The sequence below is a fragment of the Mesoplodon mirus genome, assembly GCF_964341445.2.
Source record: "Mesoplodon mirus genome assembly, chromosome: 4".
NCBI lineage: Eukaryota > Metazoa > Chordata > Mammalia > Artiodactyla > Ziphiidae > Mesoplodon > Mesoplodon mirus.
In genome coordinates this window covers 153701979-153728176 of record NC_138979.1, presented here as the reverse complement: position 1 = coordinate 153728176, position 26198 = coordinate 153701979, and the positions used below count along the sequence as shown (strand labels likewise).

General features: G+C 33.0%; 1 protein-coding gene across 3 annotated transcripts in view; it reads right to left on the bottom strand.

Moving 5' to 3' along the window:
- Window positions 1-26198, bottom strand: part of GPHN (gephyrin) — a 631539-nt gene that overhangs the window by 200465 nt on the left and 404876 nt on the right. The window contains exons 10-11 of one of the 3 annotated variants that reach the window (XM_082617455.1): window positions 13500-13556; window positions 11230-11301 (exon numbers count right to left, since the gene is read on the bottom strand). The exons of 1 other annotated variant lie outside the window; for it this stretch is intronic. In XM_082617455.1, the coding sequence (XP_082473581.1) occupies window positions 11230-11301; window positions 13500-13556 (129 nt within the window). The remainder of the gene's footprint in view (window positions 1-11229; window positions 11302-13499; window positions 13557-26198) is intronic. One more of the 3 variants, XM_082617456.1, reaches the window with a different exon arrangement.

The following is a 26198-nucleotide window of genomic DNA, read 5'->3' as shown; positions in this document are numbered from 1 at the left end:
CAGCTTAAACATTTTGTGGCCCTGTTGGTTCTAAAAATTGGCCCCATTTTTCCTTTTGAAACAGGAAATGCTACAGTGCTTAAAGTCAAGTTTTATTCCTTTCCTTTCCCTCCTTGAATCTCCTATCTGCAATTCAACTAAAACTTCCATTTGTATAAGCTCAAAATTGTCAGTCAATTAAGGTTTGTTTAGATTAGAATTGGTGTGCTAATAGTGGGTTAAGAGTTCAAATGGCAACTGTTTTGCATGTTACAACTTAGAAATGCCTCCTTTTCTTTAAAAGTTAAAGCTAAAAGTTTTTTTTTTTTTTTTGGCTGCACTGTGTTTGGGATCTTAGTTCCCCAACCAGGGATCGAACTGGTGACCCCTGCAGTGGAAGTACAGACCTCCAGGGAAGTCCCCTAAAGGTCCTTAAGCATTAAGTAAAAATATAATTAAGTTTCAGTCTCTGTCCACTGAACAGGAAAAATGAATTTAGCTTCAAAATCTCAAATTATCTAAATCAATCTTGCTACTGGGAAATCTAAGACATTAAAAACAAGATTTCAAAAGGTTCAACGTTTATTAATTTTTTTTTTTGGTTTAGATACTGTTACAAATCATAAAAGACATATCTAGTATATACTCCAGCTTTTCAAATAAGTCAGAAAGAAAACTATTTCTACCAAAAGATAGTACTATTTCTGGTTTTGGTTTAAGCTAAGGGAATTCTGAAGCAATTTTTTCAAAGGATTTAAAAAAAATGAACACTGTTGGAACAAAGTTGAAGATAAGTTAGAGTTCTGGAAGGTGAGTTCCTCTGTTGCCCCAACCCCCAGCTTTTTTTTAACTTGGCTTGAAGGGATGAATAGTGTACAACCTGAGCCATTGATCTCATTACATTCATATTTTACACATTCTAAATGTGAAGCCAATTCCAAAGATCAAGGAATAGCTAGAAGATTATATTTAAGTAAGGCATAGTAGGTGATCAATAAATATTTATTAAATGACTAAATATGAGAAAAATAAGCATAATAAATTACACAAAGGAATGTCTTTCTAATATTTCCTTGAATTAAAGTTTAATATCTTATAGAAATACCTGTATCCTTTCATAAGATAAAATCCAAAACGATATAATCAACCTGAACCAGGTAAATACATACTGTGAAGACACATGCCATTCAGAGAGCTGACGACTTTTAATAACTCCTGAAAAGTGAAAAGCATGGTTTTTAAGACAAAACAATGTTCTGTTACTCACTTGGCAGATTTTACGACTTTGGGCAAGGTATCTAACCTCTTTTTTTTTTTTTTTTTTTTTTTTTTTGCAGTACACGGGCCTCTCACTGTTGTGGCCTCTCCCGTTGTGGAGCACAGGCTCAGTGGCCATGGCTCACGGGCCCAGCCGCTCTGTGGCATGTGGGATCTTCCTGGACCGGGGCATGAACCCATGACCCGTGTCCCCTGCGTCGGCAGGCGGACTCTCTCAACCACTGCGCCACCAGGGAAGCCCTCTAACCTCTTTGAGCTTCAGTTTCCTCATCTGCAAAATGAGGATGATAATAATATCTTCTCCAAACAGAGCTGTAGTGAAGACTGAGATAAGATAAATAAGATGTCAAACATAGAGCTTGTCACATAGTAAGAGAATTGTATTTTTTACAAAGGGGCTGTCAACTACACGGAGTAATATTTGCTGAGCCAGGTAAGGTTAGAAATGATCTTGTTTTTGTACATCTCAAGGATAGATTAATTTTTGAACAAGCCTTATTATTTTGGTTTCATGAACGTCACAGAAGATAGTGACATGAAATTGGTAAAATCAGTGCGCTACATCAGGGATTGGAGAATTTATTTCTTCAGCAGTGGAGATAAATGAAAATGATGCAAATGTGAGGGAAAGAAGAGAAGCCAAACATGGAAGGTTTGGCTACTTCCATAGTGATGCTATAAAATAAATAACAACAAGAGGCTTCCATATGAAAAATAGAAACATGAGAACATTCCTTGAAATTCTAACTGTTAAGGCTTATAGTCTAAATTTTGTGAAACAATCATTTACCAATTTAAAATGAAACAGGAAACAATTATGCAAGGTTATTTCTGTAAAGAGGACATCATGAATGTTAGATTCCCTAAGGAGTTCTTCACTGTATTGGTCATTACAGCTTCATAAATTAAACATAAACACCACCTATGGAGTCCACAGAAATGTGGCACTGAGTAGAAACCCTACCACAGATGACAAAAGGAGAAACACACTTCATGACAAGTAAATAAAGCTCACGTGTCACAATGAAAGAAACAAACCCAGGTGAAGCCAGAGTTCATTTAAGAGCTGAGTGCTATGGAGAAAAGGCCACAATCCCGACTCCCCAGAAACCAGTTCCACATTCCAACCTGAGAGCCCTCCTGCAAACATGCTTTCACAGAGAAAGTAATACCCTGATGGTTGCTGTAGGCTGTGATTGGAGATGATGCCAATGGTAAACTTCTTAAAAACTCTCATGGGAAATGGAGAATTGCCTGGATGAAGTGACAGAAAGGAATGCGTTATATATTTTTTACACTGGGAATCATAATCCTGGGGTATTAAGAAAAGACCTGTGGAAAATGCGGTGATGAGATGATGCCAATCTTCTCTTTCAAGTCTTTGCTAATATCACGAGTTAATTCATTTCCCTTTCATTACTTTGTTTCTCCCTACAAACACACATTTCAAGAAGAAATCAATTCTCTACAAAATCAGTTTTAAGAGGAAAAAAAAAATTTGTAACAGTTGCAACTTGCAAAGGAAAAAATTAAAGAAGATGGCTTTAATTCTATTGACTCAATAAGTTCAACTTTGTGAAGCTACAGGTTTAGCAATGCTATTCCTTTCAAGGCTTTTTATAAAGTTTTAAAGTCAGAAAATGATATTCTGCCTGTGGTTCTACATACATTTACCTGGTATTTTAGACAGTGCCATCTTTCTGTTTTTTGCATGAAATTCAGAGATAATATTTCTATGATCAAAATTAAGCTGACAATACTGGCCTGTACATAGTAGGTAAAGTAGCCTGCACAAAGTAAATATGTGTAGAAATATATCTGTAAAGTAAAAAATTAAGATCTTAAAATTCACAGGCTATTAAAGTCCTGTTATTTACTAGTCATATTTTGAGGTACATACACTCTTTTCTCTTAGCTATTCAATAGTGCCCCTGCTTTGAACAGTAGACTTAAAGGATATTCAGAGCCTGTTAGTGATATTTCAGGGACTCTGGTTTACACAACCAGAAAACCCACTTATGCTATGGTTTAACACAGTAAGAATAAGAAATTAAACCCCTGAAAAGTCAAATAACATAGGTCAAAGTTGATGTAAAGTATTCTGTTAAAAGAACATGAATCTCATGAGTGGTAAGCTTTTCTAGATTTTAAGAATCTTATACAAGTATCAAGGAGACTATTTTCCTGAGTAACCTAATCAGTTCTTTAAAAGGGAGTGAATCTTCTATTTTACGTAAAAATAGGGGAATCATATTAAATTTTCATTTAATAATCAATTTGGAGGCTTTCCTCTGTCTATGGTTAATGGGACAGGATTGTTACTAATTTAATGTAAATCTTCAGCTACCAGACACAGACCTATACAGCTCTGCAAACTGGAATCTTTGTCGTTAGCCAACATGAGTTTAACAACAAATTACCCAGTTCAAAGAAATCTTTATGGAATTAAGGTGGTGGCAACAATTAAGTTGGCTGTTTGGGCTTTAACCATTTCAATATGATACAGTGACTGCCAAAAAAAAGTTACTCAGAAAAAAGTGCTGTATGAAAATATAGAAATTTCCCCATAAAACAGCTAACTTTTCCCCTTTGGTACCTTCATCTCTTTCAGCCAAGTGCAAAGTGCAAGGCAAAATAAGTTAAGGCAAAAGGAAAATAAAATAAGAAGAATGGTGAGGGCGAGCATGTTGTTGACCATGTAAGAAAACACGTGCAAAGTATACCTCAGATACACTATAGGTAGATGAGCACGAGGGAAGCCGAGCCTGGTTTTGCAGTGGGGAAAAGAAAACACTGTTAAAGAGGAAATGATAGCACAGTAAGGGTCTCGGAAGTTTAGAAGGCTCCATCACCAACACATTTGCCAGATAATGAAACAGCCTTATAAAGAGACACTTGAGCTTGAAATCTCAAGGTTCATACTATTTGAGGAGAACTGTGTGATAAAAAAATACCTGGCTTAAAAAAAAAAATCCATGATGGAGATGGCTCCCCAGATCAGAATCTGGTATGATCTTGTTCAGAAGATGCTCATTTAAGGTTAACAGGGAAGTGGAACACTGGTCACTCTTTCCTATGGTACCACACTGATCTCACTGTCTTAACACTAGCAAACTACATGTGAGATTATTTATAGAATGACTCTATTGTACATTTTCATGTTACTCTTTAAAGAGGGCACCAATACTGAGGGCATCAGTATTCTAATTTCCTGTTCCTACTATTCCATTCTCATTACTGAATCCATTCAGTATTACTGAATCTAAATAAACAAATAAGCCAGTAGCAACACCAAAAAGATATTTAAAAAACGTAACCACAAAACTCTTCTCCAGACCTGTCTTTTATCAGAATGTTTCATTGATTTTTTTGCAATAACTGTTTTATACTTAAAACCATGTTTAATCTTCATGACTTTCATTTGATAATTTCCTGGCCTGTTCTTACTTTCTAGGTTGTCACACTGCCACACTCAGTTTTGTGGCCTCTTCTTTCATTATGTTGTCAGAATGCTATGTGAGCTAAATATTCTAGCATGCATTTTCTAGTTACAAATTCTTCAGGAAGTTCCAAAATACAGAGTTAGGGTAGGGAAATAAGGTAAAGAAGAAGATTGCACAGTGGAGAAATGAGAAATGTCCTTATTACCTGATCTGTTCTTTAAGTGTATTTCCAGCACCCAGCAGAGCAGAATATAGTAGGCACTCAATAAGGGCTTACTGAATAAGTGAATATACAAAATCTTTTTCTTTTATCCTCAAAAACTGAATTGTGTGAAATAATATTCAGAAGGTTTTACACTTACCATCACAAAGATTTGTGATAAAATGTATCACTGCCACTTAATGAGTTACTATGAGGTAGTTTCTAAAATATGATCAATTCTATACATATTAAGAAATTAAATCTTTCTTTCAACCACATACATATCTGACTTTCTTTAGCGGGATACTAGTTTTAAGAAAGCTTTCCTCTGCATGTTTGTTCTGTTCCTATAACTATACCTATAAAACTGAAAAACTTTATCTTTCAAAGTAGTTTGAGAGTCTTGTCTTTTTCCCCCCTCACTTCTCCATTTTCAATTACTAGGGAAATTTACTTGTCAAGGAGATCTTTTACTAGTACCCTATTGTCTTAATGTCAATTCTGAGAAGCACCGTAAGCATTAAACACCTCACAGATGTGTCACTTCCACTCCAAATGCTGTCTTAGGCTACTGCAGGTGATTTTATAAGTAATAGATGGTTCAAAGCAGAAGAAAGATCTTTGTTATTTTTCAGTAGAACTGAAACTTCAGAATTGCATTAATTAACTTTACATGTTAAGTGAATTCTATAAAGTGAAAGAGCAAAATTAGCCTGTTTTCCAAAGAGATATTCTTAAAATTGATTTACTGTCTTCTTCACCATTATTGTAATCTGGTCATATTACAAAACATTATCTACCAAGATACTCAGGATGTTACATGTTATATATTAAATAGTAAATAAACACATATTATTAATATGAGTAAATGCCAAAATGTCAAACAAGGAAGACTCAGGAGGCTCAATGTTCTACATACAAGAACCAAAAAACATTGAAATTTGCTTAAAGAAAGTAGAGTACATAAACAAATTGATGTTTACTCATTTAAAAGCTACCAAAAGATTATTCATCTAAGGACTAATGTTCCAGTAGTTCTTTCTCACCTCAATCAAAGTAGGCTGATTCAATGTAGACACTTTCAGATTTTTAAGTGCTATATTAAGATATGATGTATTACTTGATCACTTCAGGGTGTCTTTCTTAGTTGTACGAAATTTCCTATAGAAGGTATGATTTTAGGTGAGGTCAAGTAGGAAATTTAGCAAAAATCAAAAGTTGATCGTGGTTTTCAGGGGAAATATCTTTATTAAGATGCAAGGAAGTAATAAACAGAAAAATACAATGTGTACAGCAAAAATACTCTAAAAACACATTTTAAATAAGTTTAAAGAGCAAGAGTGGAATTTATCTTTAAATCTCTATAAGGGGCTCCCCAAAGAAGAGGAATTTATAATCGATACTTTATCCATATGATAGTTCTATATTTGAAGGGTTTAATGTAATTCCATACTGAGTTTACCTTGTGTGCATGTATGTGTGCTTGGCATGTGAAAAGCACAGAATAAAGTGTAAAAAGGAAGAATAAAAACATAAAAGTAGAAAATTTCAGGGGATCAACTCTTTTAAGTGCATGCTTCCATGCAGAATGATCCGAAACCATCCTCAGAAAAAATAAGCAGCTCTCCTTTTCTCAGTTTGTAAAATGATGATAATTTCACATAATCGCTGTTATAATAATTTCTTTGTCAATGTCGCCTTGACACACTAACCAGTTTTAGCAGGTGTCAGCAAACTTTTTCTGTAAACAGTCAGATAGTAAATATTTTAGGCTTTATGTGCCATATGGTCTTTGTTGTAACTATTCAACTGCTGTTGTACTGCAAAAGCAACCACAGATTATATGCAAATGAAAGAGTGTGGCTGTGTTTCAATAAAACTTTATTTTTGGGACACTGAAATTTGAATTTCATATAATTTTCCACATGTCACAAAATGATATTCTTTTGATTTCCCCCACATCATTTAAAAGTGCAAAAATTATTCCTAGCTCATGGGCTCACAAAAGAGAAACAGGATTTAGTCCAAGGGCTGTAGTTTGCTGACCCCTGAGTTATAGCATTAATTTAGTGAATAAAAAAGTGCAAAAAACCCGAAGACAATTCATCAACAATATAAGATGAGTTAGTTTAGCACTAAAGCTGGAATGAAGACACTGATCTTGAAAGACATAAAATCACAACCATCTAATTCATTATTTGTATTACTCCATTTCATACCAGTCTTATTTTGGCACTCAGGAAATTATTAAACATTTAAAAACTACACTTCAAAAGATATTACTTTCTGGCTTGATTCAAACATTTTTCTTAAACTTAATAAAAATATAGTCAAGTGATAACTCCTCCCTTACCTTTTTCCACTTCAGATAATACCATCCCTTTTTTTGTGTTAGCATAGCGGGTACTTATAATTATCATATTCCTTCTACTTCATCTCCTTTCTCCTTAGTTCACTTATGTGCCAATAATCTGTCTTCATAAGTCACCTTCCCTTTTACTGTTTGTTAAAGCCTTTAAAAAAATTAACATATTTGATTACCCCAAACCTACCTGTATATATTTGTAGCTGAATGGAAATGTATCATCGTATTACATAGACTGAGTGAAAATAAAAAATTTGTGGCTTTGAGGTATTTTTATTCCTCTTCTTTCTTTTCTTTTTGTCTTTATTTCATCAGTACTTATCTACTTTTTTTCTGAATGTTTTAACATTCAAGCTTCCCAGGGCCCTATTGCTCTTTAATGAATTAACTTCAATTTTATAAATTTACCTTGATGTACATTACTTAAAGGAATTCATTTGCATTATCTTATGTTTTCCAATTATCATCTGTCTGCATTACTTTTTAATTACTTTTTTATTGAAGTATAGTTGATGTACAATACTATGTAAATATAGGTGTAACAGTATAGTGAGCCATAATATTAAAGGTTACACTCCATTTACAGCTATTATAAATTATTGACTATATTCCCTGTGTTGTACAATATATCCTTGTAGCTTTATATGTAATAGTTTGTACCTTTTAATCCCTGACCCCTAGGTTGCCCCTTCCCCTTCCCTTTCCCCACTTGTAACCATTAGTTTGTTCTCTATATCTGTGAGTTGGCTTCTTTTTTGTTGTACTCACTAGGTTTGGTGTGTTTTTTAGATTCCACATATAAGTGATATCATACAGTATTTGTCTTTCTCTGTCTGATTTATATACTTCCTACTAGATTCATGCATTAGATTACATGGAAAATTAATTTTTTCCTTTCTGTGGTTTTATTCTTCAGTCATTATTCTCAACACATTATCAATCTAAGGATTTGTAGCTATTTTTGCAGTAGTTAAATCAGGCAAACTCTGTTTAGGTACAAGATGATAATTTTATTATTATTAAAATTACTAAAAACTCATTTAGGGTTCAGAATACTTCAGTTTTGTATAAAGTACAGAAAAAGATGATACATTCTTAACTTAGAATTCAAGAATCGAATGCATCCTACTTTTTGCTATAGAAGAGTCCATGTAAAATTAAAAATTATGTTTTCATATGAGAAATAAATAAAATTTAATACTGCTCTAAAAATTACCTCCTAATACAAGTCTACTTTATATCATTGATTATAAGTAATAAATAAAAATGCAGGGTTCTTTCCTCTAAAAAATAATACATCATTTAGATGATACCAATTGAAACATGAATAATTTAATTAAATCCTTATCCCAAACTTCTGAATGATGTCTCACCTTCTTCAACTATTTTTTTTTTAAATTTCTTTTATTTTTTTGCTTTATAACAAATTTAATCAGTTATACATATACATATGTTTCCAAATCCCCTCCCTTTTGCGTCTCCCTCCCACCCTCCCTATCCCACCCCTCCAGGCGGTCACAAAGTACCGAGCTGATCTCCCTGTGCTATGCGGCTGCTTCCCACTAGCTATCTACCTTCAACTATTAAATAAGATATTTAAGTGGCAACATGGTTCTGAACCTTTCATCTTATTGAAATATTTAGCGATGTGCAATGAATTAAAAGGCATTCATATACTTGCTCTTCTGTGTGGACACCTACAATAAATTTTCACAATGGAATGGTCACTACATGCCAATTTATCTCATTTTAGAAACGAAATCTGCTTATATAGCATATGGTACTTAGAATAACTTTATTCTGCTTCTAAGCAACAATTTTTAATATACAAGGCATAGTTTAAGGCATTCTGGGGCAATAAGAATTAAAGGGAAGGAGAGACACTGAACATTCAGCTAAGATTTTGATTTGTGTCTTTTCCTAGCTGAACTCTGTAGAGAAAATACTATTATTTGCCTTTTGACAATATATTTTTTGTTTTTCTGTACTTTTCTAGTTAACAGGCGTCTTAGAAGGATACACCTTATATTCAATCTTTTTAGAAGAAAGGTAATCAGAACAAAGTGTGACCCAGTGAAATGAAACAAAAGATGAAGACACTGAGACTAGTTATTATGTACTCCACCATGCAGTACAGGTATTGAAAAAAAGAAATTGAAGAGTGGCATGAGAAAACCAATTTCCAAAGCACAGAGATTTCAATTTAACTCTAATCTAACACAAACTCCCTACCATATAGATCTTAGCAAGTCTCAACTTTCTGGTCTTGGTTTTACTGAAAGAAAAATAATATCATTTTTTATGACTGGTTAGGGAAGAGTATGGCACTAAAAACATACATTATCAGAATCTTTTTAGGAGTTTCTAGAATGATATCCAGATATATCTAGACTAATTTAATCATAAAATTCATACTAATCTTTTTTATTTTTTTTAAAAACAGTGGGATAGATTCTGGGGATGACTGTAGGTAATTTTTCAAATTCTCTAAGAATATAACTGAAAAGAAGGACTGGCTCAAAAGAAATAAGTAGAAAAATGAGATGTATTAATTTCCTTTTCTGTTTAGCTTTCAGAATTTAACGACTGATATTAATAAAAAACTTTGGGGCTTCCCTGGTGGCGCAGTGGTTGAGAGTCCGCCTGCCGATGCAGGGGAAACGGGTTCGTGCCCCAGTCTGGGAGGATCCCACATGCCGCGGAGCGGCTGGGCCCGTGAGCCATGGCCGCTGGGCCTGTGCGTCCGGAGCCTGTGCTCCGCAATGGGAGAGGCCACAACAGTGAGAGGCCCACACACCGCAAAAAAAAAAAAAAAAAAAAACTTTGAACTTTAGTAAATAGAAATTTAATGAAGAGATATACAAAATACACATAGTATATAATTAAAAATAAAGCTGAGAAACCAGAGAATTATCATAGCACTATTATTTTTTATTCTATCCTTCAAAACAAAATTATTATAGCAATATGAATTAAATGTATGACAATAATCTTGGGAGAAGTAAATCAGGGCTAAGTTTCATAGGAACTTTTTTTCAAAGCCTCAGAAATAGGAGGTCAAGGTTAAATAGAGCCAGAAATTATTTACTGTAATATTTTAGCTTTTCTTCTACCATATTTATACCATGTACCATTTTAGAGATTTTAATTCCATTTATCTTGAAAAGATATACTCAGGAGAAGGACCAAGCATTCTGAGTCTGACCTATCAGTCACAAAAAATACTATTGTTAGTATGCCTATATGATGTATGTACAGTATTGAGTGGCTATAAGGTATTGTTCTCCTTCAGTGTTGTCCAGGGTATACTAGCCATTATCTCAAGTATTTGTAAGATGTTACATAATAGTGTTCATAGTGAAGATTCTTACTGCCTAATTTTCTTATTTTTAGACAAAAAATGATATCTTATAGTTATTCCCAAAGAGTCTGAGTTAAGAGAAGTCTATTAACTCAGAATAGATGTATCTAATTGCCAGATTACCTATAATGAGACTGTAACACTGAATATTTTCCTTGATAACTGAAACTGAAACATCAAGCCTCTATCACTTGGATCCGGCCCATAATTTATAATCCTGCTGACACATCCAACAAGGGACAGAAGACACAGTAAATGGAAAAGCTCCAAATGAAGTCTCATGAAAAGATCGTCAGAAAATTATACAATTGTATAAGAAACACAGATTTTGAAAAAAAAAAAAGGTTTTAATTTGCATTGGAGCCAGAATGCTATTAAATCAAATGCAATGTTAGTGTGGCTTAAAGGTCTTCTATGCCAATTTAATCTTTCTTTCATAAATGTGAGCATGAAGCTGCAGTTAGAAAAGAAAGAAAGAGATAGGGAGAAAAGAGACAGAAAGTAAAAAAGATGGAGATGAGAGGACAAACCAATCAGATTTGGAATTACCAGTCAGCAGAAGTTTAGGGAAAAAAAAAAAAATCACCGGGTGAAATCGTACATTTACTCTGAGAGAGTATCCTTTCACATTGCCTTCTAGGTGATCTCTGAGCTCCTCCAGCTTTCGATGGAGCTACATGTAAACATCAGAAAATGAATTGAAAAAGCAACTTGGTCTCTTTTCAGTTTTCCTTTTTCCTTTTAAAAATAAGATCATAGCGTTATACATTTCTCACTGCCTTTGGCAAACGTTTCAAAACATCAAAGAGCTTTGTATAGCGCAAGAATACATGCTCAATAAACTGTGAGTAGGAAGAGAATATTTTATTTTAATTAAAGCCTCTTTTCTCCCCAAAGTGTTAGAGAAAATAAATACCTTAACTATCCTTATAAACCCCTAGAGATTCACTTTAAAATTTTCTATTTTGTAGAAATATGGAATAAAGACATTTAAAATTATGAAATTTGCCTTTCTTTCCCAAACACACTTTTTGATTTAAGGCTGCATCCATATTCAAATAAACTGATTGAATCCTAAAATGTATATTTTGTTCTTATACATATTTATATGTATACACATAATCATATTGTATATACACTTAAAAACAATAAACATACAATTACAACTTGAAGTTCTACACATCCAAAAGCTGAACTTCGAGATAGATAAACACACGTGTACTCGCACACACAATCCAGTTTATAACAGATGGTGCTGCAGTATGGATGCCATTTTATTTCTATTTCACTATCAGTCATTTCCAAAAAGTTATGTCAAACTGCACCTTTTCCCTTGAATCTGAGTCATAATCCATAGTCTCAACAATAATGGATTTATCTTCCCTTAAAAAATTAAAATATGATACCTCACAGGTAGACAGTGAGGAATGCTACTGATATATCAAGACACATAAAGTCATATTTTTCTGACTAAATGATTTTAGCTTGCCTCGCTTTTGCAATAGGTATATAACTGACCCTTCCCATCCCCTCTGATTATTCTTAGTGAAATAACAACAACAACAAAATGCTACCCAGTATATAGCAGTGTTAGAGAACAGAGAAGATGGCTTGTTTGGAATAAAGGACACAAACATACAGACACACCCTCATCCATGTGCACTCATGTGTGTGCACACACAGATAAATAAACAACAACAAAAAGTAAAATTAAGAAGGCAGAAGAGGCAAGGAGAGGAAAGAGTGCAGAAATTAGTGCTTCATAAATTGTTAAATGGAAATAAATTGGAGGTGTGTAAAATTTTTAAATGACTTAATATTAGCCTCAAAGTAGTTATTGAATTTTGGGACATCCCAGTACGGTGAATTATGTCATTTTGATTAATTTAGCAGTTACTATTGCTGTAAGGACAAATGGGACTGAGATAGAAGAAGTGGTTAATATTGAGGGAGATTTCTCTGCATATTTTTAAAATTCAGCAAATATTCTAACTTGCATTTATGGTGGCAGCATTAAAAGTGATTAATTGGCTATGTCTATGTCTCTTAAGGGTGATAATTTATTTACCTTTCATTGTGATTAAATGTTAGAGTATCGAGTGCCCAAGATAAATTGACCAAATTGATATTTAACAACTACCAAATGGGACCATTAGATCAGAAATCTTTAAGTGGTGTATTAGTAGGTCACATACACAAATGGGCAAACATTTATATATATATATCAGTTTCTGTTGATATATAAACTTTTTAACTTTTAACAAATAAAACAAAGGGGATTAAGAGTGTTTACTATTAGCTATATGTGAGCCCCTATACTAGCTAGCATCATATGAAATTCCTTTTCTCTCTAATTCTTAAGATATATATATATATATATATATATATATATATATATATATAAAATACATGTTATTAACTCATAATAATTATTTTCTGGAATGAACTACAAATGGTAATGACACTAAAATAACATTTAACAAAAGAAAGTAAAAAGGGGATATAACATTCTGAAAATAAATATTAGTTCTCTGTGTAACAGGAACTTAACACATAGTCAGTGACATCAATCAGAGGAACGGTTTACTCTAGAACCCCAAATTACAGGCACCCGTAATGAGGCAGTTGCCCTTTCTCGTTTGTGGTGCCACTCAAAGCTAGTTATTTGGCAGCTTGCCTTCAGCTGGTTGCTCTATGTGTAGCTGAAACAAACAAAAAAAATATGACCCAACAGCCAATAAAAATATTAAAATAAAACAAAATGGGATGGTGAAAAATGGAAAAAGCCCCCTTCCTCCCACCACCCTCCAAAAAGGAAGAAGTGTAGGCTATAGACGAAATCTTGCCAAAAAATGTTAGAAACATATTTACTTTGAGGGATCCAACTCTACTAGCAACTCCTTTGCTTTCATCCGGCCGTCTAATTTGCTACAATGAGGGAAGATGGGTAAAAAAGACAGAATAAAGAAAAAGTGAACTTAAAAATTTTTCTAAACATTAGTAAATAATACATGCAAAAACATCAATTGACTCTTTGAGATACATCTTAGGAGGCCAAGCCAAGGAGTTAACTAACCCAGAGGCTATATGACATGCTCTGCAGATAGGTTGGTCACTAGAATTCAGTCTTTGTTATGACACTATTCCTAAGATGAGGAAATGGGCACTTACTTTTGGTTATCTTGGGGACTTCTCATGAAGCAGTATCTGGAGTAGTGTTACATTTGCATTTGGCTTACGAAAAACAAAGAATTACAAATATACCTGTGCAGAAAACTTTGTCTCTTTTAGTGTCTATTCCATTGTAATATCAGAAAACATCAGTGCTATGACTAGAAACACGAGTGTTCCTTAAGTGGAAAGATCAGTCCTGACAAGCATCATTCTTGACAGGTGACAGAATGAAGCTCCTCTGCTTAACCCAAGCATTGAGGTTGTTCAGCTGTCACTGAGATTCCCAATTAAACAATTGTGCTGCCCAACCAGAAAATTTTAATGCCAGACCAAAGTTAGATACATTTACTCCCTCAAAGCTTTCAGTTATTTCAGTTATTTTTTCCTTTTGGGTAAGATAGGAAAAAAAGAAAAGTAAAACTGCTATTTTAAAAATTTGTTTCACCTCACTGTGTAAATGAGAAAAGGAAGATTCTAAACCCAAAGTGTTTTATTAGATTAGGTATAAACTAGAAATCCCTTTGCTTTTTAATAGAGCTGTAACAATAATATTTTGGTTAAAGAGGAAGTCAAACTAAAAAAAGAGTAGGGGGGAGACTGGAAGGAAGCTTCAGACCAAGTGCTTTTACATTATGCATTCCTACATGTGCAGAATGACGGTCTCCATTCAGACCAGCATAGCTCAAGTTAGTTGTGATTCTCTTGCTTGTGTTAGGAGACAAGTGATGAAGTATCAATTTGATGCCAAATTCCCAGCGTTAAAGTCCTCAGGAAAAATAAGAAACCTGACCGTGCTACAAAATTATAGTTTCTGGGGACAGGCTATAGATTGTCTTATCCCTTTTAGGACATCTCTGATAGCATAAGTAGATTGCTTAGGAATAATACTGAGAAAATTGGATTTTCACTTTGAGAAAAAGCATCTTGATCCATAAGAATTCTGTCAACTTTTGGTTTTACTTGATACAGTTTTTACTAATTCTTCAACATTAATTAAATATTGAACCCTAAAGATAATCACTGATTCTTACCCTTCTTGGTTGAACAGAGTTCTTAAATTTAGAAACAGTGGATACTAATTAGAATGGAAACAGTCTATAAGAAAGGGCCTCTGGATGGACAGTGAGTTCATGTTATTTAGTCATTTTCTTATGTTATTTTCTTTGATTTCAGAGAACATCTTTATATCAAAAGCAGGATGTATATGTATACATGTCCCTGTGTGTCTGTTTGTCTATCTATCTCATTTATGGAAGAAATTTTATGTTACCACATTAATGTATGAATGGAATTTTTCCTAAATCATTTCAATTCCAAATGCAGGTGCAAGTACAGAAGCTTAAAGAATGAAATATAAGAAGAGAAAAGACAATCACCATTGAACTCTGAACATGAAAAACAGACTATATACCAATTTACACAAAGACTTTTAGGAGCAGACAGCTCATCTGTCAAAGCTTGACACCAATTTTCTGTATTTAAATCTGATTTTGTGAATCCTTAACTATCGTAACAGGAAGACTTTAGAAAACCAATGTGGTTATCAAAGCCACAAGTGGTTGTAAATCAAGTGTCATGTGATTTTTTGTGGCTCCTGATACAGGTAATTATCCCTAATACTGAAAAACTTCAGAAAGAATATGAAAAAGATTTGTCACATATACTAAAATTTGAGTTGTAGAGAAAAGTCAAATCAATAGATTTTAAGACATAATGCTCTCATTTATGCTAGTCAACCCTTAATCATCAATTATGATGGAGTAGTAAAAATAAAAGAAATTCACAGCTAATCCAGATACCTGATTACTATTTTTCTTTTATTAGAATTTAAAAGAAATCACAAAAGATTAGCATTTGGATAAAATGAACTTTACTCTTCATGATAATTATAAAAGCCTCACATTGTTAGCTAATTTTATACATATTTTTCTATGAGGCTATAAACATTCTGTATCAATAACTAAGAGAGGCTAAACTGCAAATGTTTATACTACATATAAGATCACTGCAATATAAATGAAGTTTGAGAATTGGATGTAAAGAATTGTAGGGATTACAGGTTGGTTGAGATTATTAGTTTATAATAATGATATATGAAAGCTAAAATGTTACCTGCAAAACAAAAAATATTATAACTAATGATTTTTGTACCCTGAAGAAATCCTTTTATGTAAATATTTTTACTGAGATTGTTAAGACATAAATCGGAGGATCAAAATCATTTCAATCTTCTATTCAGCTTCTCAGTCTAAATATATTTAACAAGATATCCATTAAAAATTGTCTGAAAAGATTGCACTATATCACCTGTTTTGCAACATTCTGGGAATATTTCTTCAGGAATTAATTACTGGGTAATCTGTCCTCAGGAATTAATTACCAGGATGTGGTCACTAAAGTAGTGAAATGACTGCTATTTGTATTCACTTTTTAAAATAAGAGCTTGAATTTTAGATATATCATGCAACAAAAGAAATTGCCTGGATGCTAACACAATACGGATTGTTGATTCCCTTTGATTTAGCTCAGTTCTCCAAAACTGAGCTCACTGTAATATTATTTCCATTATTAACAAAGCAGAAAATTACCCCATCTCACCCTCATCTCTCTTGCCAATAATAAGTAGTTGTAAGTGTAATATTTTTTAAAGGCAAAAACAAGATTTTGGAGTAGAAACCCAACTTTACATTGATTTTTGAAATAAAATATGAAACTTCAAGGAATTTGGGGGTTGCAGAAGCCACTTAAGATAGGCACCCATATCACTGGATGTATGCATTAACACATCTCTTTAGCTGCAAGATGTTTGGTGAAGAACTGTGAGAAAGGTTATATATTTTGTGTGTTTGTTTTATTGATGAGAGAATGCAGGTCCTAGAGAGGTCCATTAGCTATCTGGAGACATATCAATAAAAAAAGCATAGCTTATATTAAATTCTCTGGCTCTCAGGTCTCTTCATTAAATTTGGGCTCTCATTATAGAATGACTAATGTAGATTTCCCCTTTTTCTCCCCTGATATATTTTGTATTGATTTAGATTAAGATTGTATAGATTAAAAAAAAAATTCTGTTTGTTTGTCCCAGGGATTGAATTGTTTTATTTTTAGAATTATCTAACTTACATTCAGAACTACCCTGAGGGACAGACATTTTTAATCCTATTTTATTATGCCAGTTTCTTTTTTAAAGTATGGGTATCAATGACAGGAAAGAAAACTTTTTTTTTTTAGAAATTGTTTCTCTTCCAACCAATATCACTCAGTACATATTGGTACAGCTATAGATTGCTTCTGGTAGTTGTGACTGGAGAAGGAGGTTTTAAAAAAAGTTTTACTTGAGAACTCAAAATTTAAACAAACTCTTGTAAATAAAGAAATTCTTTTGGGGATCTGGTTAATATTTCAATTCACTATATTTCAGCCCTTCCAGTAAAACTGGTGTTTCATTGTAAAACAATTCTGTTTCATTTGTGATTTATTAAGGCAAAGTAAAAAAGAGGAAAGAAAGAAATGAAAGTAAGAGAAGCAATAATTCTATAAGTGTGTCGGGGAAAAATAAGTACTCTAATGCATTTCTGGAGAAAGGCAAACCAATAAAAGGATAGAGAAGTTCAAGGAAATATTGCAAAGAATAATGAAGAATTAAGTCAAAAATTAGAATCTTGGTATTAAGTCACAGCTCTACCAACTGCCCCACCCACTTATGAAAAATTTTTATACTTAGGAAATCCTTTATTTTAAAGGCTCCGATTTCTAATGGTTTATTAACATTTCAAATATTTATTTATATTTTATTGTACATTTATAATTTTGATCCCTAAGTTTCTATAATAGCTTTGATTCCAAAATAATACAATCTATTCAAAATTAGACTTTTAAGGAAGTTATTTCCTGCCCACTAGCCAGAGAATAATTCAATCCATGCTCTTTTTCCCCAAGTTTCGTATCTGTCTAAAAAGAAATAATGAAGCCCATCACAGGTATGGTATAAAAAAGTTATTAGGCATTTTGAAATAGATAAGTTTTAAATAGTATATTTTAAAGAATTATTTATTATTTGTGTAGGAGATAGAAAAAAGTTTATTTTCAAACTTCCATTGAAATATAATTTTCTATCCAGCAAGATTTAGAATGGCTTAGCCTGCATATAAGGATCTGGTAATGACGAGGATGGATGTCTTTTGCCTGCTTTTCAGATTAATGGCAAATCTTCATAAAGCCGACTATTTGTTTGTGTTTGTAACTCTGTTTATACCAGAGCCTGTCTACATAACAAAACAAACCAACAAAAACTTATATTTTTCTGGTTTAAAAAATAATATAGATTATAAAATAACCTGTAATTTAATCCCTATGCAATTTTGTTTACTACTTTTTAAAACTACATATTTTATTTTGAGCATTTTCCTATGTCATTAAATATTCTTAAAGATATGATTTTTTAGGTTATATAAATAACTCATATATATATATATATATATATACATATTATTATACAAGTTATTTAACCATAGACATTAAGGTTGGTTCTAATTTTTCATGAATATGAATAATGCTGTGATAAATAATCTTGTACATAAGTCTTTCATGTCCTCTTTGATAACTTCCATTGAAAAATTTCTGGAAATAATATGATTGGTTAAAACATAAAAAAATTTTTTATATATATAGTTTGCTTGCAAGGTTATACAAATTTATATTCCTACTAGTGTGACTAGGAATATTCATGTCACTGCTCATTATAGCATGGATGATTATAATTTAAAAATAGTTATCAATTTGACTACAAAATTTTTAACAGATTTCTGTGAGGGTACATTTTTTCCCCACATTATTTATTTGCTGAATTTAATTCTTTTTATGAAATGGCTATTCCTGCCCTTTACTCATTTTATTTCTTTTTTTTTCCCCTATAAGATTAGAAGAGCTCTTTTAGGCTATCAAAGCTTTGATAGATTTGTTGTAATTTTTTTTTTTTCTTTTTCACATCTGCTCCACTATAAGATCCTTGAGGTCATGGTTAGTAAGTCCATGCATTGCTATATTCCTAAAACCTAGCACAGTACTTGACATAATATGTACTAAAAATATTCATTGAATGAATTTCTAAATTTAATGTGTGTTTTGTCTTTAATGAAAGTAGGATGAAAAGGGAGAGGAGATAATCCTGAAGTTTGGGGCAAGAAAATACATGGCCAATTCTAGAATATGTATCATTTAAAAATATAAAGATCTAGGAAATAATTTAGTTTGGTATATGCTGTCTATTAAAGTCATGAATGAGACATGGCCCATTAACTATATAGATTTGAATAATGGCTATATCTAATCAATTCTGCTGGTGAAATAATGATGGCACAGATTATTTTTGTTGAGCTGCTTTTACACAAAACATACCCCAAACCTTTAAAAAGAAGTTTATAGGAATCAAAGATATTAAATTAACTGAAAGCTAGTATTCTTAATTTCACTATTCCTTGTATTTCTACAGTTCTCACTTCCCTGTCATCCTATAACTTAAACAAAATGCTAGTGAATACCAAGAGAAATCAATATTCCACTTAACAGAGACAAAGCTTGACCTAAATGAGAAAGATCTTAAACGAAGTTAGAACGTTTTCACTTCATAATCTTTAACTTTATGTAGTAGCATGAAATGCAAAAGCTGAAATAAATAAATAAATTATTTTACATTAATTGGATATTAACATAATATCAGAGAGAAGGGCTAAAGAGAATGATAATATTTATTCAGTCAGTGTAGAAACTTATTGCAAAGGAACAGAATTATAGGTCTAGAAGGGACTTTAGAGGCTACTTAATTTAGTGTCATGATGTTACAGATATAGAAACTGAGGTTTACTAGTTCTAACAAAGCTATAAAGTGGCAGACTAGGGCTGATACTCAATATTTGGTGCCTGATAGTGCAATACTTTTACATACTCAATACTGTTGACTTTTCAAACAACTTTGGATCCATAATTTTTTAAATATCTGTCAGTAAATCTGTCAAAGGCAAATGCTAAAGACTGCTCCTTCCAGAATATCATTAAATTGAATTCATGAGAATGCAAAAATGATCTCTTCCTGATATCCATATGAATTATGGGAACCACGGGCCTAAAAGTTTGGCATATACTTTCAACAAAGGTAGAATTAATACAAGTTGCTAAGTTTAATTAAGAGAAGATTCTAAAACACTTCACTTCCAGAAGACTATCACAACATTATGTTTAAAACTAGGAAATAGGTAACAATTAAAATATGCAAAATAGGGACTGGTGAAAAAAACTATGCTATACCCACAAATTTGAATAGTGAACAATAATTGATATTAATGTTGTAGAAGATAATTTAAAAAATGTAAAGATGTACATGACATAGAAAGAATGTTACTAAATGAATGAGATAGGTTAAAATATAGTTTCATAACAATAGCTAGTATTTAGTGATCATTTCTTATATTTCAAACACTGTAGTAAGTGATGTATATGCATTTAAAAATTTAAATTTTAAAACAACCCTATGAGGCAAATAGTATTATTATTTTTCATTTTACAGATGATTAAGGTTATAGAGTTGAAGTAACGTTCTGAAAGCCACACATCTAGTAAGTGATAAAGCTGAGATTCATTGCTAAGCCTGGAGACCCTGGAACCAGAGCTCTTAATCACTGCCTTGCCATCATGATTCATTTATATAAAGTATTTGAATGCATAGGAAAAAAAACCAGAATGATATAAGCAAAGTTTTAACAGTTGTTATTTATTAAAGGCAGTCTTACAGGAACTTTTTTTTTTTTTTGCTTATATTAATTTTCTAAAATGAGCATGTATATTATTATTTTTAATAAAAAAAAGACCATGCCACTTATAGACTGTCTAAACTATAAAACTGTTAACTTTATAGCTAATAATTTCTGGTTAGCTATATCTTCTCAGGCTAGCTAATCAAATTTCTTCGGTAACTCAGATTTCAAAGTGGCGACTGTACACTTCACAGTTAAGTTATTCTTAGTTTCAATGATAAATATAACTCTGTGAGCATTAAATAATAAGAAAAGGATGGGGGGAATTCCATTTTCAATTTTCATTGTACATAAAGGTAGAGGGGACACTTAATCAGATGAATGAAAAACAGAAATCAATGTAAAATCCTGTATATTTAGCAGAATGTCAAAGAACAACCATTTAAAATAATTTGTAAACTCAAAATTCATAGCTAAAATATATTATTACTATTTGATTTTAGTTTTCTTCAAAAGGTGAACAACTAATTTACCATACTGGATAGTGTCTCTGCTCGTTAGAAACGATATGAAAACAATCCTTTTTTTGAAGTCTCAAAAATCTGTTTGCTATCAAACTAGAATAAATAGAAAAATAAATATGCTGTTATAAATGAGGAGAAACTAGACAATAAGAATGTGAGTAGAAATCAGTTACTCAAAAGTCTATAGGAGCCAGGCATTTAATGCAAATAAGTAAAGTAGGCTGGAGGGTATAAAGAATGCCAGCTGAGTACTGATATATGTCGTGCTGGCCCAGTAATGTCAATCTGATTTTTTTAGAATAGCTGAAAATTGTATTTTTATTTAAAATCTCACCAATTTTAAATGTTCCAAACTAGTTATAAAAAGAGAAGTCATCCCCAAAGATATTCTTAATAAAATTATCTTCCATCAACTAGGTTATGACTTAAAAGAGGGCTCTCTGTGCACCTATAAGTAGAAAGGAGACCCTAGGGAAACATTAGTTACTATACAAATATAGAAGTAGTATCACATTGGAAGTGAGTAAAGTTAGCTGGGAATTACATTTTCTGGTTGTATGTTCAAAAGACTTTGTGAAGTCTTCTATTATTTTGAATCAGGGAGGAGAAACTCTGTTCCCTGTCCTAGAATGAATCTGGATCAGAGTGTCAAGAGTGAATCATTTATATTAAGCATGGTACCAGTGGTCATTTCCCTAAAGAATAAGAGCTCTGGAATGAGACTACCACTGTAACATGGTCTAAGTGAAAAAGAGAACACACATAATTTTGACCCAGGATGTTTCCAAGAAACATAAACCACTCTGCTCATTTGATTATACTAGCAGTTCTTTAAGTGTGGTCCACAGACCTGTGAGGGTCCCTGAGGTCCTTTCAGGGGCCCACAAGGCCAAATTATTTTAATAGTAATACTAAGACATTATTTGTCTCTTACACTATGTTGACATTTGCACTGATAGTACAAAAGCAATGGTGGGCTGGTACTATAGTAAAAAATCAAGGCAGTGGATCCAAATAGTGTGAATAGTTATTGTATTATTCACCACTATGTACTAACAGTTTAACACTTTCCTCAATGAAACAGTAAATACTAACTCAATTTAATTAAAACTTGTCCCTTGAGTGTGACAAAATGGAAAGTATGAAATAAAACACTTCTGCTGCATAACAAAGAATGACAGTTGCCTCAGGTTAAAGTACTTGGGCAATAGTTTGAGTTGCAAGCTGAACTAGCCAGGTTTTGCACAGAACAACATTTTTACTTGAAACAATGTCTGACAAACTATGACTCTTCAGAATTAGATGTCTGGTAGACATTTTCTTGATAATGAATGAAATGAGACTGTCAATTCATGGAAAACAGACAGGATTTTTTTTTTTTTGTTTTTTGTTTTTTTTTTGCCAAAGAAGAAACTCTACGTTTTAAGCAAAAATTAGAACTGTGGAAAATGTATATCACCACAAGCTTGAGAGCTTCCAATGCTTCTAAGGCGTTTTTAATGAGCTTGGTGGTTATATTAATTAAAATGATTTTGGATATAGTCAACACTTGGAAGAACTTATATTTTCCATGTGATAAAAAAGTGTTACAAAATCATACCTATATATAAGATCCATTAAACGTTCAGGACAGACCAATGGATTTTTTTTCCCCAGAACAAACAACTTTTTTTTTTTTTTTTTTTTTTTTTTTCGGTACGCGGGCCTCTCACTGTTGTGGCCTCTCCTGTTGCGGAGCACAGGCTCTGGATGCGCAGGCTCAGCGGCCATGGCTCACGGGCCCAGCCGCTCCACGGCATGTGGGATCTTCCCGGACCGGGGCACGAACCCGCGTCCCCTGCATCGGCAGGCGGACTCTCAACCACTGTGCCACCAGGGAAGCCACAAACAACTTTTTATTGAAGTATAGTTGATTTACAATGTTGTATTAGTTTCAGGTGTATAGCAAAGTGATTCAGTTATATATATATATCTCTCTCTATATATATCTATTCTTTCTCAGATTCTTTTCCATTATAGGTTATTATAAGATATTGAACACAGTTCCCTGTGCTATAGAGTAGATCCTTGTTTATTTTATATACAGTAGTGTGTCCAACGGATTTTAGTACATAGGAGTATGAAAATGTCCTTGACAGCGTTTTGGATTCTACGCTTCAACTAACTTTTTTTTTTTTGCGGTACGCGGGCCTCTCACTGTTGTGGCCTCTCCCGTTGCGGAGCACAGGCTCCGGACGCGCAGGCTCAGTGGCCATGGTTCACAGGCCCAGCTGCTCAGCGGCATGTGGGATCCTCCCGGACTGGGGCACGAACCCGTGTCCCCTGCATCGGCAGGCAGACTCTCAACCACTGCGCCACCAGGGAAGCCCTATGCTTCAACTAACTTTTAATAGACTACCAACTGAAGAATTTTGATGTAGTGTCAAAGAATATCCACAATTATAAGAAAATGTTATTAAGATAGTCCTTTCTTTTCTAACTACGGATCTGTGAGGTTGGATTTGTTTCTTCATATTCTTCAACCAAAATAACATATCACAACAGATTGAGTACAGAAGCAGATGTGAGAATCTAGCTGCCTTCTATTAAACCAGACATCAAAATGAATATGAAAAAAAGTAAAACAATGCCATCCTTTTCAGATTTTTTAAATTTTGGAAAATATTATTTTTCCCATAGCAGTATTATTTATATTAACATAGAAAGGTCTTATTATTCTCATTTTGAAGCAAATAAATAAACATTTAAAAATTTTCTAAGTTTTAATTTTCAGTGCAGTAAATATCACCAGCTATAACTCACATAAACAAGCTATTTGAGGTCCTTAATAATTTTTAAGTGTGTAAAGGGGTCCTGAGACCATTAAGTTTGAGAACTGCTGGATCTGACCAATACGTTGAGAATATTATTGCTCAATAACCAATGCCCCCATGGGACAGTTAACTTTGAACACAAAAAGACTTACATTTTTATGTCCAGAGGATGTATTTTATTAAATTAATTAATGTTATTAATTCAGTGTTTCCCAACCTTTTTGGTGTTTGTTGACTCCACATGTAGAACCCATACATTTCTACAATGTCATTAACTACTGATCAGTTGTTGATATAGCATTGTTGACATGACTTCAGACAAAAGCAAAGAAACTTGATGTTTAGTGTAGTCTTACTGATTTTATTTAGGCTCTCAAAAATAGTGGAAAATCATTTGCAGGTCTCAGTTATTGCCTTGATCTAGGCTAGAATTTTAGAAATTTCATGACATTCTCCAGAGACCTGGGAACCAATGAACTAGCCATATTACACAATTACTCTGATGTTCACAAAGGAAAGTGGTGATAATATGGAATAGTTTGTAAAAACTAACATCACTAGGAAAAAAATCTCAGAGAAAATATTACCCTGATACTGGATCTCAAATAATGCCATTTTTATATGTAAAGGAAATCACACTGCCCTTCAGACATACACATTAAAAACTTTGAGTTAAGGGCTTCCCTGGTGGCGCAGTGGTTGGGAGTCCGCCTGCCGATGCAGGGGACACGGGTTCGTGCCCCGGTCCGGGAGGATCCCACATGCCGCTGAGCAGCTAGGTCCGTGCGCCATGGCCGCTGAGCCTGCGCGTCCGGAGCCTGTGCTCCGCAACGGGAGAGGCCACAGCAGTGAGAAGCCCGAGTACCACAAACAAACAAACAAACAAACAAAAAAACACAAAAAAAACCTTTGAGTTAAGAAAATATTCTTTAACCAGAGTAATATAAATTCTTTTGCTCAAAGGACAATAACAGAAGCCTAGAGAGAACTCATAATTCTGCATTTTGTTTGAATATAAGATTAGACATTATTACTAATTATTAAATGAACACATACTACCTAAAGATATTTCAATATATACATTTTAATTATTTTATAAACTTTAGTTTAATTAGACAGGGAGAATTTATATTTTCTTCTTAAGAGGAAAAAAAAAAGAACTTGCTGGTTAGTCTGGGCACAAAATTCTATTCTAACCTTTGAGGTACAAGGGAATATGTGACAAGAGATTACATTTATTCATTTATTTATTTTAGTCAAACTTCAGATGCCTAGGGAATAAAAGGAAAATTGAATTGGTCTTTGTAAAAAATTCTCTATTTTAATAACATCTATAGGGAATGGTGAATTGATTGGAAGTTTGGAATTTTTTTTTCTTTTTTGTTCTGGTCATTATTCTCTACAACAGCCTCTTGATTCTAACAGAGGTGCTGTTGCCTTTCATAATTGAAAATCAGAACTCATTTAAGTTGTGGATCATACTCACTGTAAAACGCAGTTTGTTACAGAATTATTCTTTTAGCAAACAATTTTTGGGAGACTATCACCATTTTAGAACTTGAGTCCTCTAGATATTGCTCATTCATAGAATCTACATACTATTTGACTTTTTTGGCTTAGGCACTACTTTACTTAGGGCAATGAAAGACTAAAATCCCAAGTTTGTTCTTAAAATATACTTCACTGTGTTCTCAAGCAAGAGAAGTGAAAATCACTTGTCATTTCAGTCAGATTTCATTAAAAGAAAATATCTGATATGAAAGAGAAACGACTTTCTCCATATACAGAAAAATATTGTGTCATTTCAGCAAATAAATTTTTGCTGGAGACAATGCCATTCTATGAAGAACTGTTTAGAAAAGATAACACCTTGCTGTCCTTGTTAGATTGTGATGAGTGTACTGAAAAGGAAATCCAAACTTGGTATGTTTTACAGATCCTGTTCTCACTATAGCTGGAGAATCTTAAAGGATCAAAGCATAATCTAGGATATTATATTGCAGTGAGCATAAAAAACATGAATTCAAAATAATGTTTAATATTATAGTTGTTGACCTAACAGGAATAGATGTATACATACAAATGGACAGAAAGTTTTCATCTTAAGTGCTGCCCCATGATAAAAAGCTACAGAGGGAAAGGTTGGAACTGTTAGTTTTTAATCATAATTTGGTTATTTAACCCTTCTGTGTTTTCACAAAGACTAGGGTAAGTGTTTCTGATGGTTATTCCCAGAGTATTCTGTACTCCTGCTGATAAATCATAGCACTTATTATACTTTGTTATAATTTATAGTTGCCTGTTTTATCT